This window comes from Chaetodon auriga, chromosome 4 (genome assembly GCF_051107435.1).
Source record: "Chaetodon auriga isolate fChaAug3 chromosome 4, fChaAug3.hap1, whole genome shotgun sequence".
Taxonomy (NCBI): Eukaryota; Metazoa; Chordata; class Actinopteri; order Chaetodontiformes; family Chaetodontidae; genus Chaetodon; species Chaetodon auriga.
In genome coordinates, this window is record NC_135077.1 from 20,158,690 (window position 1) to 20,176,490 (window position 17,801).

At 45.9% G+C, this 17,801-nt stretch overlaps 1 protein-coding gene across 2 annotated transcripts in view; it reads left to right on the plus strand.

Moving 5' to 3' along the window:
- Positions 1-17,801, plus strand: part of znf827 (zinc finger protein 827) — a 62,343-nt gene that overhangs the window by 42,193 nt on the left and 2,349 nt on the right. Inside the window, exons 7-14 of one of the 2 annotated variants that reach the window (XM_076727691.1) lie at positions 2,943-2,997; positions 3,106-3,206; positions 8,625-8,762; positions 10,084-10,255; positions 11,045-11,211; positions 14,003-14,212; positions 15,102-15,279; positions 17,551-17,601. In XM_076727691.1, the coding sequence (XP_076583806.1) occupies positions 2,943-2,997; positions 3,106-3,206; positions 8,625-8,762; positions 10,084-10,255; positions 11,045-11,211; positions 14,003-14,212; positions 15,102-15,279; positions 17,551-17,599 (1,070 nt within the window). In that variant the 3' untranslated portion in view covers positions 17,600-17,601. The remainder of the gene's footprint in view (positions 1-2,942; positions 2,998-3,105; positions 3,207-8,624; positions 8,763-10,083; positions 10,256-11,044; positions 11,212-14,002; positions 14,213-15,101; positions 15,280-17,550; positions 17,602-17,801) is intronic. The other variant, XM_076727690.1, reaches the window with a different exon arrangement.

The following is a 17,801-nucleotide window of genomic DNA, read 5'->3' on the forward strand; positions in this document are numbered from 1 at the left end:
CTTGGCTGCACACGCTCTCCCCCTGCGCCTCCCCTCCCTTTACATTTCTCCCGTACGGCATCTCCATGGCAACGTGGAAAGAGACCTCTGTCCTTGGCGAGCGGTGTGACGGAGTGGGGTGTTCAGGGTGGGGCGGGGTTGGGGGGGCAGAGGATAAGGAGGGTAGAGAGGGCGGCGGGGGTACGCAGCATGCCCACCCAGGGAAGGCTAGCCTGGCAACAGCAACAGCCGCCCCCCTTAGAAGTGGGTCTGAATGTGAGGGGGACTGGAGCAGAGTGGGCTGCTGTCACACAATGAGCAATCAATATGAATTACCCAGAGCAGCAGGACCTCAGAGACACATCAGTAGCAAGGTCGCTGTGAACACTGAGATGGTTGCAGCTTTGAAATTCGCTTCAGTCCATCGCCTTGAATCTCACACACACGGCTCCGTTCTCAGCCGTTCTGTGTCGCGCTCTTTACGGCTGAACACTTAAAACCCCGGTCTGCGCTCGCATCAGCCGCCCGAGCGACTGCATTAGCTGATTTTACAACTCTCGTTTTAGTTACCACTTAGAAACCTCTTAAAGTCATTTGTGTTTAAGGCTCAGCCACTCTGATTAACTGGAAACGGCTCCTGTGTTAAACTCAACGCTTTTCAGCTCACCGTGAGCTTCGGCCATGTTGGTGCGCAGAGGTGGAGGATCTGTCACTTCCAGGTGCTGCAGCAGAAACTCGCCTTGCTTGTGCACAGAAACAGGTGTTCTCCCTCTCAGGTGCCAGAAGAACAGGTGTGAACACTGACTCCAAGTCAGTTATTGACACTTTTGACTTGTAATATTTTTATATTCGTGCTTAATCGCAGGATTTCCTGCAGCCTCGCCTGTAAGAAAGCGCCCGTCAGGAGAAATTAGTCCCTTTTTGTGAAATAAAATATTATAGTTGTTAAGCATCAGGAGCTGTCTGATTCTGCTCAGCAGGTGAGTGATCGATCGCACTGTACGCTGTAATTAATCTGAGCAGCGGGCAGCTTTGTCGGGGAGAAGAAGAGACAAGTTGGGAAAAGTAGACAAACAGCGAGTGAAGGCAGAAAATGCTGCAATGCAGATCAGAGTGCAGCTTGGAATTTAGTTTGATGGTCACCAGTTACAGCACATTTTGGATTTATTCCTCCCGAAGTGCAACCCTGGTTACAGTTAGTCTGTGTGAGACATCATGAAAACAGATATTCAATCATTGAGCAGTTTTCTGAAGCGTTCCTGAGCTCATGCAGTAACATCCTTCATCCAGTCATGTGTTCACAAAGTGATGAACCTCGCTCCATCCTCACTGTGAACCACTGAGCCTTTCCAGGATGCCTCTTTCATACCCAATCATGATCCTCTCACCTGTTACCAATGAGCCTGTTTACCTGTGGAATGTTCCAAACAGGTGTTTTTGGAGCATTCCACATCTTTCCCAGTCTGTGAACCGTGTTGCTGCATCAGATTCACAATAAGCAGATATTTACAGAAATCAATGAATCTGATGAAATATTTGAACATTTGTCCTCATGACCAACACACGTGCACCACATGGGCCGTCCAGTGCAGATCTGAGCAGCCAGCACGCTGTTATTTCCTCTGAATCTTTTCACACTGGTGTTGTGGGGCTCACTTTGGGCCCACAGGTCGGCAGGCTCACCACAGAGACTCCCACCTCTCCAGATGGCCAGCACCCCCCCGCTGGCACGGCGAACCTGCGCCTCACTGGCCGAGCTGAACTTCAAAGGTTCAGGATCATATAGTGCTTGTTTCTCTCTTCTCTATGTGCGCCGACGTTTTAGGATATTTTTGGAAACTATTTATTATCTCAGTCATTTATAGTTGCAGGTCTTTACATCGAATTATCTGTTATCCACAGTCAACTCAAGAATATAACAAACTGAGCGAGAGAATTCATGCTTGACCTTCAAAATAATAGTTTCTAAACCAAAGTCTGTATTTAGACACGTTATCTGGACAAAGGAAAAAAGTGATTGGATCTGCTGGAGCACATCTGGAGGTAGTCTGGTTCACCTCGTGCTCAGGTCTTAGACAGGTGTAAAATCAGTCTGCACTGAAGCAACATGAAAGATAGACAGAAATGAAGAGTGACGCTCATCTGATGTTGACGAGTCGTTTGTCTCATCTGACACAAAAGCGTCACCGGAGCTGCAGCGAGTAGTCAGTTAAAAAGATTTTATTTAGACAGCACCTTTCAACAGCAGACGACACAAAGTGCCTCACAAAAGAAGAAAAAAGGCAAATAAGAGACGACCAGCTGGAAAGAAGAGGCAGAAACAACAACGAGAAAAAGAAATTCAAGAGATCAGCTGGACAAAAGAAATACTTTGATCATCAATTCATCGTTTCAGTCATTTTTCTGCCAAAAATGTCGAACATTTGCTGCTTATTCAGGAAATAGTGATGAGCTTTTTTTTTTTTTTTTTTTTGACATTTTATAAACTCAAAACTGAAACGATTAAGAGGGAAAATAACCTGAGAATGAAAATGAGTTTCAGTATATAATTTTTTTTATAGAAAGTAATAACTCACAAAAACTCAGATTAGTCAGATTTCCCAGATTACTCGGATTATTCAGATTTCTCAGATTATTCAGATTTCTCAAATTACTCAGATTTCTCAAATTACTCAGATTTCTCAAATTACTCAGATTATTCAGATGACTCAGATTATTTAGATTACTCAGGTGCAGGTTTTCCTCTGGAAGATAAAAACACAAAGATGAGATCGTGCCATTTATTGTCCACATCCAGATGTTCAGTCATGCCAGGTGGTGACAGGTGGTCGTGTTTGGAGAGTGGATTGTAGAAATGGATTTAAAGAGACAGTACAGTGAAAAAATAGAAATGTTAAATATAAATATGTAAATTTTACTGTCTGGGTTGATCATTTCTGTTATTTTCTCTTTTTTTTTTGCAGAAAAAGTCAGCAAATCCAACAACCACAAAGACAGTAACATGGTGGGAATAAACAGGTGAGCGGATGATAGTCCATCATAAACGCCACGCGTTGGTTCTCCTGCGGTTGAACGTGTGTTTGACTTTGCAGCCGTTTAACTGTCGGCATCACGCTTCATTTTCAGTCCGTTCCTGGACGAGTGCTTCAGACAATCACCCTTTAACTCGGGCTCCAAGAGCTCCTCCCCCGCAGAGGCCAGCTCTTCTACCAGAGCGCCGTTTCACGGTAAGACATGTAACACACACACACACACACACACACACACACACACACACACACACTCAGAGCTGTAGAGAGCATGAAGATATCACTGGCCTTTGGTTTGCAGGCAGTAGATGCATGAGTATTATCTCAGTGGAACAATCGATCCATCGGTCGACAGTAAATTAATCTGTAACTTTTGTGATCATCGAATGAACTTTTTGATCATTTTTCATTCAAACACGACAAACATTTAGCGGCTCCAGCTCCTCAAATGTAAATGTTTGCTGTTGTTCTTCGTCGTGTTTGACAGGAAGTTGAATATCTTTAGTTTCTGGACGGTCAGACGCAACAAGCAAACTGAAGCCATCGTCCTGAGCTGATGACAGTTAGAAAACAATCAGCAGATGAATCAGTGGTGAAAACGATCGTTAGCTGCAGCCCTGTGTCTTTACGCTTGTCCGCGTCTGTTGTTTAACACGAAGATCTCCAAAGTCTGCAGCGGGCCGAAACAAGGAAGTGATTAAGTGCCAGCGGTCAGTGCTGCTGCGTCAATCAGTTCCTCCCCCAAGAAAACTTTTTTTGACTCACACATGACATCATTTTAGACACTTATCATTTATTAGAGTAACACACAGGTTGTAGTTTGACACTGATGTCCTGAAGTAATCCTTCATTTTTCACAGAACATGCAGGAATCATAAAGTAAGAAAGGCTCAGAGTGAAGCCGATAACCAGCTGTAGGGTTCATCTTCGTCTTATCCAGACTCGTTATCGGCTGGCTCTTCGTCAATACTCTTCATCATTGAAGAATGGAGCTTTTTTAAATTATCATTTAAAAAAAAAAAAAAAGAATAAATTCACAACAGCAAAGCCACTACACACACTGAACAGTGTTAGTTTAGAGTGAACACACGTCACTCTCTCACCCTCTCACTGGCTTTAACACACGTGAAGACACCTCTTCAGTCCACGGCACAAGGACGCATCACAATTAACCACCTCCAGCTTTACGTGATCTCCCCCTCCTCTCCCGTAAACCCTCCTCCTCCCTCCTCCCATATTCAGAGCTCCACCCGCCCGCTCTGCGCTCTCACACATTTCCCCAACCTGGAGGCCTCTGCTCGGGGCATCCCCCGTCTCCCTCTCCTCCCCTCTTCCCTGGCATCCCAGAACTTCCCTCCGTGTTCCTTTGGCAGTGAGAGATCCAGAGGTTAATTAGCTTGTGCCAGCTTTGCCTGCCCCTCTGCCAGTTAATGAAAATCTGATTGGCTTCTGGGTGTCAAGAGTGTCCTGAAAGTTAATTCGCCCAGCCCACCTCCCCTTTCCCTTGTGTGTTTAAGCTTCAGATCCAGCCTCTGCTGCTCGCTCGTCTGCTGTTGCACAGTTTTACTCTTTTCTCCGCTTCATGTGTGTCTGTCCACACATTTTCTTTCTCTTCGTTTTATTCCCCCCGCCTCAGTTCCTGTTAAGCATCTCTAGTCGGCTGGACTTTGCTGTTCTCACAGCACGCAGCATTAAGAGACTTAGACACATTTTATTTTTGGGTGATGACTTATAATTGGCTGCTGTGTCACGGCTGTCTTGCTGTTTATTTAAGAGGAAATGCCGACATTGTTATTGCAGATGTTTTAATCATGTCTTTGGCAACGTACCTGTTTTTCTAGAGGGAAAGATATAAATATTTGTATTATTATAGTCATGTTTTGATTAAAACCTGGATATAAAGGCTGAGTTAACACACTGATGGACAGTGCAACAGCTAGTAATGCAGAAATAGAGATTTTGGGTGTTTCTCTTTAAGAAAGAATACGTGAGCAGGAGTTTGTGTGACCTCAGTGAGTTTGCCATCTTCTCCCTTCAGTCTGGGGTTTAGCACAATCCTTAATTTCTTGTTTGTGTCCCTCTCTGTCCAGCTCTAATAGCGCTAATTAACCCATTAACCACTTCAAGGCCCACGCCACTCCATAACTGGCTTAATCATCAGTGCGTTTGCCGGGTCGTGGCCCCGAGCTGGCGCCCTGACCGGGCCATCCCCGAGTCTCACTTGTGAGTTAATGCTTTTACGGACTTAGCGTTAGCTTCAAGCCCCATAAGAAGGTGACGGATTCTCGGAATAAGCTGCACACAGACGATGAGTTTGGAGAAAAGAAGTGTGAACAGGCGGTCGAAGAAGTCGGATACGAAGGCCGTGGTGGCGAGAGGCAGAGTGCGGCTAATGCAGGAGGTCAGGAAGTCTGTGACCTGCAGGTGGCCTGAGGTCGCCGTAACTCACGTCTGTCTGCTGCCTCCTTTACCACCTGTGTGCATGCATTAACCATCACACACACAAACACAGGTTTAGAGTGATGAGTCACAGACCTACAGCAGGAAGGAGGTAAAGATATTCAGTAAACAGGTGATAAAGTCACATTGGAGGAGCTGTCCAGGCAACATTTAGCATATTTCCTTAAAAATCCATTTAAAATTCAAACTGATCTAGACTGTTCGTTCATTTCTGATGTGTTGGAAATGACATTTTCCTCGAGAAAATACTGTGAAAAAAGATGCTTCATCATCACTTAATTAAATGCAGTTTGAACGTGCTGCATCTCCTCAAAGCTGAGTTCATAAAAATTTTCTTTCAGTACTCCGAGTTTTGACCGCTGCGTTATTCCCCGTGTGGCACCATGTGATATAAGCCTGATTTATTCCGCGTTTTTTCCAAATCAAGGTAACGTGAGACATGCAGTGCAATAAATTTTCATTATATTTGATTAATTATAAAACACTTGGCACATATATTGCTGCATATATAACACATACTTTGCATATGTAAATACATTAGCCAAAAAAAACCTGAATTTAAATGCATTTTGTGAGCTCGAATCAAACCCAATGTGCTGTTTCGCTTTGACACTTCCAAAAACATCGTGACACGAGTAAAAGCAAGCAAACAAAGGCGCACAACAGAAATCCGCTAGTTTAGAGGGCAAAGAGGGGATTAGACATGTGAGACCAATGCAGAAAAAACGCTCCAAGGTTTGTGAGTCAGTGCCACAACAGTAAAATGTCCTTTCACACCTCCTTCCAAATCCAGGGCATCTGCTCTTTAACATTTGTTTTACACAATACTTAACCCTGAAAGTGAGAAAACAGTCTTTGCTCCTCCTCGTTGTGTCCTTACGCTCACAAACTCCTTCATTGGTGGGCGAGAACCCAAACGTTTTTCCCCTGGAGGCCAAAAATGAAAGTTAATGCTGGGCCAAAGGCAAACACCAGATGCATTAATTGACTGACAGTGTCACTCAGATTGTGAAAAATAATGAATAATTAGGGATCCTACAAACATAAAGACCATTTTTCCCTCATAAAAAAATACATTACAAAAAATACACTACAATATTATTTGTTTATTTAATCAAATTGAACCTTATCACGGGCCAACTTTGGCCCACAGGCCCCACTTTGACTGTTCTGTCGGGAAAAAAAGACATTTTACTGGTAAAATGCACCTTCATCACTATTTTACATTAAACATAAACTGTACATTATGTGACTTAAAGATTATTTTCCCCTTGTGTTTCTCTTTTGTAAAGTCTGTCCAGCTGACTTCCATCTGCGAAGAATTCAAAGGTTCAGTAAGAAACTGAGCATCTTTTATTTGCACAGGACATAAAAAAAAAAACTGGGAGAAGCTTAAAGAATCACTTCTCTTTATCTGACGCCCTCCAAGTGCAAACATTTTGGCCGAGGTCAGGCTGAGTCGCATGTTCTGTGAGCACACAGACAGTAAGGAGAAATCATGCCTCCCTCTGCAGAAGCACGCCTTCACCCTCGTGGACTCGTTCTCTGCGCCGTGTTCACATGGCGAGGCTGAAGTTGAAGCGGGGACAGATTCGATCAAAGCGTCTGAAAACTGCAGCCACTCATTTGTGTCTTTGATGAAGCGGTGGAGGAAAGTGGGGTGACGCGCTGCAAGGAGAGCTTCAGCGATGTGTGTGCGCTGCAGGCTTTAGAGCAAAGGACTGCTTCGCTGTTGACTTTGAGAATGCCTTCACTCTGCGCCCCCCCCCCCCAGGGCTGCATGCGGAGCATCTGTCAAATGGTAGCAGACAGGTTTCAGTCTTGTGGGTTAGCAAATTAGCCCGCAGTGTGTTAACTGTGTTGTTTCAGTGACCCTGAAGGGAATCAGACTTCTCCTGATTAGATGTCAGGAAATGTTATTGGAGGAATAGATTTGAGGCGCATCAGTCTGCTGCTGTCACCTTCGTATCTCGCTATGAGACGCTTCAACACAGTCCTAAGAAGGTGATTTAAAGCAGCCAAACGAGCGAACGCATCAGACACCAACCATTCATTAACCACAGACTGAACCGCGTCGTCTCTTTCATTCTCGTCTGTCGCCCTGCAGCCCCTCCGGCCTGTCTGTCCAGCAGGGTGGAGGCCAGAAGCGGAGTATGTAGTGATGCGGGCTGATTAGCATGGAAAACCACACGGCCTGCATAGGAGGGATGAGGACTGATGGGTGGAGGGAGGGCACATGGGCAGCGTCACAGAAAGAGCTGATTGTAGCTGGTAGAAAATGTCTTTTTCCTGACTATAAAGGAATAGTGTGGACATTTTTTTTTTTTTTTTTTTTTTAGCTTACTCAACACAGCCGGTGAGCTTCGGAGCAGCAGGGAAGCAGCTAGCCGAGCTCTCCACAGTTCAGGAATACACCTACGTACTACACGCACCTTTGAAGCTCGCTAAGTAACAAAAACCAAAGTGTGAAAACAAAAGGAGTGGTTTTATTGGGGTAATGTGCCGAGCTATTTCTAGGTCCGACACATCCACTTCCTGGTGTCTCAGCTGACCTGTGGCTTCCCCTTCTTTGTGGTCTTTGTGCTAAGCTTTAGCAAACCGCCTGCTGGCTGCAGCGGAGTGGAATCAGTCCTCTCATGTAACTCTCAGGACGAAAGCACATAAACATATTTCCCAATATGTCCAAGTGTGATATGAATGGATGAAACAGACAATACTGTATCGTTCCAGCTGTTTGACTGATCTGAAGACACATCATTCATACCGGACTGTTGCTAATTGCAGCTTCACTAGGTTTGTTTCTGACCTTTGTCGCATTCATCCCCCTCCTGTCCCCTCGTGTCCTGTCACCTCTCCACTGATATCGAATTAGAAAACAAAAGCCCAAAACGCCACCGTCAGGACTCGAGCACATGCCACAGCACTGTGTTCTGGTTTGGTGGTTACGCTTTCGACATCAATACATATTGAACCGAAGTTACGTTGATTTATAGCAGCGTGACTTTGCGGCCTTTGGTCCACCTGCAGATGCTTTTGTGGCTGATTGTGTCAGCGGTGAATGATGAGTATGGTCTTCTGCATCTGTGTGTGTGTGTGTGTGTGTGTGTGTGTGTGTGTGTGCGTGCGTGTGTGTGTGTGTGTGTGTGTGTGTTCCAGAGTCGGAAAAGGACGATGGGGAGCCGGGAAACGGGATTGCCCAGTGGAGGCTAAATGAGCAGCTCTTCCCCTGTCCGGTCTGTGGCAAGGTGTTCGGCCGGCAGCAGACTCTGTCCAGACATTTGTCTCTGCACACGGGTAAATAAACACACGTACACAAGGACATCGTCGGCATATGTGCGCGCCGCCGCCGTCGCTTTGTACGTTTGCTAATGCTAATGAACTCTTCGTCAATGTATAGATGCTAGCTACTGTGTTTGTGCATGTGTGCTTGTTGTTGTGCTGCCCACAGTAAGTAAATAAGGCTTACTAGACTAGATTACCCTTCCTTTAAAGAGATTACTACCATGATTAGTCTCACTGGGAAAACTGCCCGTCTAATTACCCAGCTAGAGGGATGCCTCACAGAGTATCCACACACACACACACACACACACACAGACAGCAGTACTTCTGATGCAGCCTCGATTGGTTCCCTCTTTCACTTTCAGACACGGGAGACTTCCTCAGGATGTAGCTGTTCGCTCCCTAGTGTCCTGATTACACTGTGTTTTCAAACTTGGCCCTTCTTTGCTCCAAATTGATCCATTCTAGCCCATCACTGTCTCCTGCACCCCCTCCTCTGTCCTTATTAGAGGGGGAAAAAAACAAAAAAAAATCAACATCCTGCTTAAACAATTTTATTTTAAGCAAATTATGGCTGGATTAGAAATGAAACAACCTACTTGAGATCGCAGACTCAATCGCCGGCTGCACAAATGGAGCCTCGTGTACGAAATGCCCCCGCACAATTGGACATGCTCTCACATTTTGCGTGCACACACCACATCACACGACACACACACACACACACCATCTGAGAGTGTTGGCTGTGAACAGCTTGGCCACACCACAGAGAGCAGAAGCAGGGGCATATGTCAGTGTGATGGTCTTTTTGGTTTCCCCAGCGACATAAAGGTTGCCTGGCTTCATGTCCTTGGGGCAAATGGTGTGTGTGTGTGAGCGTGTGTGTGTGTGTGTGTGTGTGTGTGTGTGTGTGTGTGTGTGTGTGTGTGTGTGTGTGTGTGTGTGTGTGAGGGGGGGGGGGGGGGGTGAAAAGGATGTTGTGTCCTGTTATGTTGCTTTGTTTTGGGGTAAAAATAAAAAGATTTTTTAATTTTCTTTTTTCATTTCGCTCACAAATGAGGTAAAACGACGTCTGAGATTTTCACCGTCCTGTGGGAATATTCAGGCGCTTCCCTGAAAGGTTGATTCTGTCAGACATCACAAGGTGTTTTTCCTCCCTCCTCCCAGGATCAGAGTTACATATGGGGTCAAGTGAAGGTGAGGCAGGGTTGGACATTAAGCAATTAGGTTTAAGCTAGCTTTAAAGGCTCCGAGGCTGAGCGCAACTTAATGAAATATCATCTGAGGTAACGTTTACAACAACCCGGGGTCTTGTCTCTGTGTTCTGTTGCAGAAGAGAGGAAGTACAAGTGTCACCTGTGTCCTTACGCAGCCAAGTGCAGGGCTAACCTCAATCAGCACCTGACCATCCACTCTGTCAAGCTGGTCAACACAGACGCCGAGCAGATCGTCAGCGCTGTTACAGCCGACGGTGCCGAGCGCAAGAACTGCCCCTACTACTACAGGTAGTGACGATCGGGCCGAAACACAGCCTGAACTCCTTTTAGGAGCCAATCGTGATGGAGTCATTGTATTCTTTGATTGATCTGTAGCTGCAGCTTGATGATCGATCTCCTGATTAAATTTCTCCCAAACTGCTCTACCGTTAATGTTGTCAATGCTCTCTGTTTATATGAGTCATATATCTGGGAATGATGCGAAATCTTTAAAGACTGTATGAAGCTACAGCCAGGAGACGTTCAGCGTAGCTTAGCATAAACACAGGAAGTTGGAGGTGGGAGGAAACAGCTCGCCTGGCTCTGTCCAAAGGCACAAAGCCACCTCGGCACCTCTGAAGCTCATTTATGTTAAATCATTTACTCTGTAAAATTAAAGTGTTTGTTGATGACTTCCTGGACAATTTCAGATGTGTTGGTACATAAATAATTGAACCTGGAGCCAGGCTAGCTGTTTCCCTTTATGCTAAGCTAAGCTAACTGTCTCCTTGCTTTAGCTTCGTATTGACGGTACGAACAAGCGAGTGTTCCCAACCTTCTCATCTAACTCTCAGAAAGAAAGCCAATCATTGTGTTTCTCAAAATGTCGTACTGCCGCTTTAATACTTAAAAACTCTGAAAATGGCCGCATGCAGTGTGGAAATACTGTATCTTCAGTAATCTTTAACAAATGCATCCACACTGTCCCACTTAGCAATTCATGCAGGCATAATCTAACACTAAAGCTGACGGTCTCCCCCCCCCTGTTATTCCTGCCATCTTCCTTCCTCTTCCTCTTCCTCTCTGTTCTCCGTCCAGCTGCCATGTGTGTGATTTCCAGACGGAGCTGAACGCCCAGTTTGTCAGCCACATGTCGCTCCATGTGGACAAGGAGCAGTGGATGTTCTCGCTGTGCTGCAGCGTCTGTGACTACGTCTGCATGGAGGAGAACGACATGAAGAACCACATTAGCACGGGGCATGCAGGTACGGACGCCCTGATGGTCGCTGCTGCTCGCTGACAGCATTAATACCACGCTCTCCTCTCATGTGCATCAGTGTAATGTAGGTTTGGAACAACATCAGTTATGCTATATTATATTATTTTCCTTTGACACATTTATTAATATTACATAACACAAAGAAGAGAAGCTACTTGGCTTTTGTGCTTCAAAAAAATGACTTAAATAAATCAGCAATCAGCAAAATATTTGCTGGATTCGACTTCCCTGATTGATTGATTGGTCTGCTAATCGATTCAGGGGTGATGTGCTTGTTTCTGCTGTTCACGCAGGGTTGTCAAACACGTTCTGGATAGTAGCAAAGTACATGATTCAACCCCTAGAAAAATGATTTATGGAGTTATTTTCAAAATTACTCTCACATGTTAGAGTGGGTGGTAGCTTACACATTGTGGCTCTTGTTCACAGCTCAGAATAGAAATGCAGTGCAGTACTTGGACGGTGACACATTTTCTATTGTTTTGGCTCCGCACTCCAACACACGGGGTTTAAATTTAAACAGCGACCAGGGTTAAAGAGCTGACTTTCAGCTGTAAGGGTTTTAAGAATTGGAACCTTTTTTATGTGTAATCCCTCCAGTTTCTGACGATGCTGAAGTTCCTGTTTCTTCACTGTTAATCTGAATGTTTGTTTATGTAACACCTTCACATTCAAGTTCAAACTACGCGTTGGAGCCTTACAGTCATCGTTTCATGGAGGACTGCAGCTAATTAGTGTTGTCATTATGGATTCATCTGCTGATCAGTTTTTATAATGAGCCCCTTTGTTTTTAAAATGCAAGAAAATAGTGAAAAATGACTGAATTGACACTTAAAGTATAAGCAGAAACATATTTTATTTTATTATTTTGGGCAAGTTTCCTACAAAATGATGATAAATCAATCAGCAAGATGTGTGCCAATTACCTGATGGGCTGACTGACGAATGGCTTCAGCTCTACTTTCATTTCAGACCCAACAGAGCAAACGAGCATCGCTGTGTGAATGCTTACCGTCCTGTATCTTTCAGCTTTTTGTGCACAGGAAAGGAAATCAGTGAAGGCCGTTTCTTGTCAAATCACGTTACTAATGTAAAAACAGTTATTCGCTTCCTAAACTTGCGCTCCTTCATCAGTTCAGAGGGCTCAGAGGAAGACGAGCAGCAGAATTGGGTTTCGCACTCGAGCCTCCTCCAGTCGACCTTCTTTGGACTTTTAAAGCTGCTGGTGTGAACCCCTGGTGGTCGATATGAGTGTTTTTGTCTAAAACAGCTTTGTCCAGTTTATTGCTGACATTTTGCTCTTCCACTGCTCCTCAGTGTGTGTGTGTGCGTGCGCGTTGTGCTTGTGTGTGGGTGGGTGGGATTGTCCGGCCTAGACAGCTGAGGGTCTTTCAGAGGCCACAGTGGCCTTGTTTATCTGAGAAGGTTGGCCCTTATCGTGCCTGAGGGGAAAAAATCAATAGGCCTTGGGTCCTTTGGAGACGAGCCGGGTTTACGATGCCACTGTGGCCATCTTTTAAGTCTCCCAGCCTGGCTTGGCATTTATCTCGGTCTCACACAAGATGGACACCGCCACCGCCGAACACAAGCGTACGTCAGCGTGGCTGACTCTCACCCTCTGTATGTGCAGATCATAATACTTTGTCGCCACCCAGCCCTGTTTGTTAAAGTGCGTGTACTTCAGAGGCCGAGGCAGACGGAGCGCCACTTAGTGCGAATCCTGACCGGCGGCGAACGCCTAGTTATCTGGTCAGCTGTGTGGACACGCCCACGCAGGAGACGGCTGAGCTCAGCAGGTGCCGTAGTTCAAGCTGACCCCCTGGGAAGACTGGACTCTGTGCAGGCAAAGGGCTGCGAGGTGGGAAGGTGGTGAATTATGTGACAGTATTCCTTCGTGTCTACTCTTTGGCAGACTTGGCTTCTTTAATTCCCTTCCTATATCACCAGTGTTGCCGGGCAGTTGTGCACAAAGGTGTGTGGTGAAAGAGAAAAGATGTTTCAGTGAAGGTGTGTTCAAGGCTGAGGCCCGCTGGCTTAGAAAACAGCATCTTTTTTTCTTTTTCGCATACATTCTGTGGCATTAGCCTTTTGGATGTTGTAAGAGAAGGCAAGTGTATGTTAAATACTGCAGCAGACGAGATAAAAGCTTCCTCACGCTGGTTCAATACTGTATTCAAAATGCTGCTGAGGGTGTGCTGTGAATGACCCTGGTATATTTAGACTTGATTGAAGCCAATTAATCACATCTTCCCGTGCTGTATGTGTTGAGCGTGCATCCCTCTGTGTCTCAGCCTCGCTCTCGTGTGGTCTGTGCCTGTATTAAAGAGATAGGTCAACCGTTTCAGGATCCGTGCAGCCTTTTCTCCCTCCTTTCACTCCCTCCTGAGTGAATGCCCTTTGTTGAGCTGTGCCCTGAGATGCTCCCGCCATCTTAGCTCCTTCGGCCATGACCCGCGCTTCCCACCCCTCCATCCCGTCTCGCCGCCTCCCCTTCTTAATTCCCTCTCTCTTTCCGGTGAATTGCGGACTTAGAGCAAGGGATCAATAAAAGCACACTGCATCTTGATTTGAGTGGCAGCGGGGCCTCAGCCGGAGCGCAGGACTGTCGAGGCTGCCTGCTTCATGCTGTTGGTGTGCGCAGGCATGTACATAACAGGGTTCTCACATGATGTGTTCCTGTGGGTTCTCCTCATCGGAAAACCCTGCAGTTTTTCCTCAACATCGCTTTCTAACAGCGGGATAAAGATTCTTACTTTTTTCTGTCCTCTCGTGTCCAGGTCTGAACTCGAGGAGTCCCCTCAGCGAGACCAAGAGCACCTCCTCGTCGCTCTCGGCCCTCAGCGATTCGCTCAACAGCTCGGAGGGCGGAGACCTCACCCACGGTAATGAAGAGCTGAGGGGCCTGCTTGCCCCACCCTCCTCTGCAGGCAGCCAGTCCAGCTCTGGAAGCCACTCGGGATCAGGAACTGAGGACAAGTCTGACAAAGGCAAGAAACCGCAGATACGCAACACGCTGAAAACCTTCAGACCTTCAACACAGCAGTGTGAAAAACACACCAACTGCATCCTAGTATGAGTCAAATGTTAAATCCTGATTGGTGTGTGCACCTTTTTCCTGCTGGCCCTGCCCACTACAAACCAGTTACAGCCTCATGGGGAAAAAAATATTCTAATAGGCAAAACTGTTTTAACTTTGGCAGGAAATAGTTTGTTGGTGCTCATCCCTCACAGTAAGACACTGATTAAGAAGATGTGTTCAGGGCTTTTCGAGCACGTCTAAAGTGTAATTACCCTCATCTTCTGGAGCTTTACTGAGACTAAACACTTGCTCTTTGGTCAGGAAGCTGCTCGCGCCTGGTGACAGACCAAAAACGGGCGTCAAGGAGACGAGGGATCGTTCAGGAACACAAGCGTTAATCCAGAACAGTTGCAGAAGGTTGCAAAGTGACAAAATTACATGTTGACTTCATTCACTTAATTGTGTTCGTGTGTGGCCCAAACCAGGCTGTTCTGAATTAGTCCCCTTCTTCCATTAAGTAACTCCACAGTGCAGCCTGCCAGTTTTACACATAATGCTTTCTCAAGATGGCGCCGCACGAGAGGCAGCCTGTTACAGCAGCTCTCCTCACCGTCGAGCTTTCTCTAGGCAGGAGGAGAAAAAACACAGAAGATGTCGTCAGAGTTTGATGATGCACAGATTTATAACAGTGGAGTTTGAAAACTCCCCCAACTTCATTGAAGTGCAGCAGTAAATCTCTGTGTCAGCTTCTCTTAAATACTCGGTGTATTAGTCTGAAGAGCACAACCAGACTCAAAATCATTTCAGAAAAACAGACAGCCTCCTCGACTCACCCGCTCCTCTCTCCTTCCCGCCAGGCTTCGAGTGCGTCTTCTGCAACTTTGTGTGCAAGACGCGCAGCATGTACGAACGGCACCTGCAGATCCACCTCATCACGCGAATGTTCGAGTGTGACGTCTGCCACAAGTTCCTCAAGACGCCCGAGCAGCTTCTGGAGCACAAGAAGTGCCACACCGTCCCCTCCGGAGGGCTCAAGTAAGGAAAGCAAGTACAGACAGAGGTTCCTAACTCCGCCCGTCCTTCCCCTCCCTCACCCCTCACCCTCTCAGTTCACTGCACGCAAACACACATGCAGGATGTACACGTTCGTAGACCAAAGCCAGGGGTGTGCTAGTTACAGCAGATTTAAAATGTGGCTTCATTTCAAGAAAATCTAAACTGTTGTCAGGCAGTGGTTTCAGTTTTTATTTTACATGCATGAAGCGGTGCAGGCAAAAGAACTTAAAGGACAAAGACAGCCGCAGCATTTCATGCACATAAAACTTAATAAGAGCTGATTGCAGCAGCCACACAGATGACACCTTTAAACTTTCATTCATGAGACAGAAACACAGATTCGGGCCCTGTTTGCACATTATTCCAGCCATGTGTCCTTAATCAGTTAACCTCACTTTAACGTTCATTATCTGCAGCCAGCAAATGACACCATACAAGCTGCAGTTTAGCTCGACAGCCTCTCTTGGCACGTGTGACTTATCAGACAGTGGTCTCTGGGTCTGCAGTGGCTGCTATGAACAGAAGGGAGAGCGGAAAGGAGATGGAAATGGGCTTCGCCTCAGGGTCTGTTGTCCCACTGCCCACAGCTAACAGCCATGCCAAAGAAGAATATCTGATGAAACCTGCATTCCAGAAAGCTACTTCTTTTCCCCGAGAAAACAGTCAGTATGTACTGCGCTGTGTGCTACATAGAATTGGTTGGCACACCCCTGCAAGCTCATCGTTTAGAAGCACACACTCCAGAAATGTCAGGGCACTTTTGTAACATCACAGACTGGACTTAAAGTCAATCTGAACGCATATTTAACGAAACTAATGCATGTTTTCACGCTCACACGTCTGACGCACAGCATGCCTTCTGCAGAATGACGAGCTTTAAAATGCGACGTCCAAACCGAGCTCGCACCATAGTTTGCACCCCACACACACACACACACACACACATACATGCACACACATGCACAAATACACCAAGAAGCACTCCTGCATCTGCATTTAGTTTTTAGTTTTTTAAGCGTTCTTGATAAGGCGGCTGTGTTTTGTCATACTGACCATTTACGTAGCGCTAGTCTCCTCACACGCTTCCCTCTCCATCTCCATCCTCCAGTCCCACAGGAGCCTTTGTTGTACTGTGACACGTTTATGTCCCATTTCAGGCCTGTCGAGCTCACGTTCAGACCATCTGTTGATCTCGACATCCACACCAAACACTGATGATGCTAGCGGGTTTAAGCTAATCGTAATGCATAAATTCACTTCTGGGCCGGGCTTGATTTCAAAAAAGAAAAGAGCTTCAACATATGACTGTTTGCTTAAATGTTTAGGGACGAAAAGCAGATTCATTTCAAGTAACACAAACCATTTTTTTGTTTTTCAGTTGTTCTCACGTTCCCAGTGTGTGCATGTGCAGAACCATTGAGTGTCATTATGATTATCGCCTCATCTCAGCATAAACGAAGATCTGTACTCGACATCTTTGTTTCTGTGCAGCCATCAGTGGAGTTAGGATGTCGTCAACATTGCCAAATGTGTGGAAACGGTAGCATTGCACTAAATGTGAACTAGGAAGCTGCCAATACAGTGACATGGACTTAAAACTTTAGAAAAATCCTGAGGATGACAGAACACAAACACACAAGAAGCCCCTCAAAGCTCAAAGATCGTCACGCAGCATCTTCAGTGGCTGCTAGCTGTAGTGTGTGAGTGAATACATCCAACAGTTTGAAATGTTTCTTCTGTCTGGTGTTAATGTCTCTGAAGCCAGATTGATTTCTTTGAGCAAGCAATGAAAAGGGAGCGAAACAGGTTATTTTCCTTTTGTTCAAGGGAGAAAAAAAAAGAGCTCTGTTGATATTTTTATAGTTAGATTTATCAAAATCTGCTTCAACTCAACGTCTTTGCTGTACTGTTTCTATCTGCACATGTGGGTTATGTTTTCAGCTCTTCAAGGTTTACACAGGCTCTTAATCTACGTAAACCACATTGATATTTTCTCCCAAAAGCTGGCAGGATGGAGCCAAACAGGTGCAGGATGAGTTAACGGACCTTCAGGGCAAACGGTTTCAGATAAACTCCTGTTGCCCACATTTTCTGACCGCCGAGGTCCAGATAAAGATTTTTTTCTAGACCGGCGTGTACACGTGTATACACCTGAGCAATGTGAAGTGTTTCTAGAATTGCAGGAGTGTGTAGAAAGGGAGAGAGGGCCTTGACCATTTCGAGGTTTTCTGAGGTGATTCTGTTCTGCAGGGTTTGTGAAGCGCTTTGGGGCCCAGAGCAGATGAAAGGTGCTATTTAAATGTAAGTGCCACTCCATTCCTTCATTTCCCTTCATGTCCTACTGCTCCAATCTTTTCTCCTGCCTGTCACCACCCCCCCCACCCCCACCCCTCCCCTCCTCCTCCTCCTCCTCCTCCTCCACCCACACATATACCTGATCACTTCAATTCTCCCACCATTAAACTGCCACACATACCGCCACGAGCACACAGAACTGTACA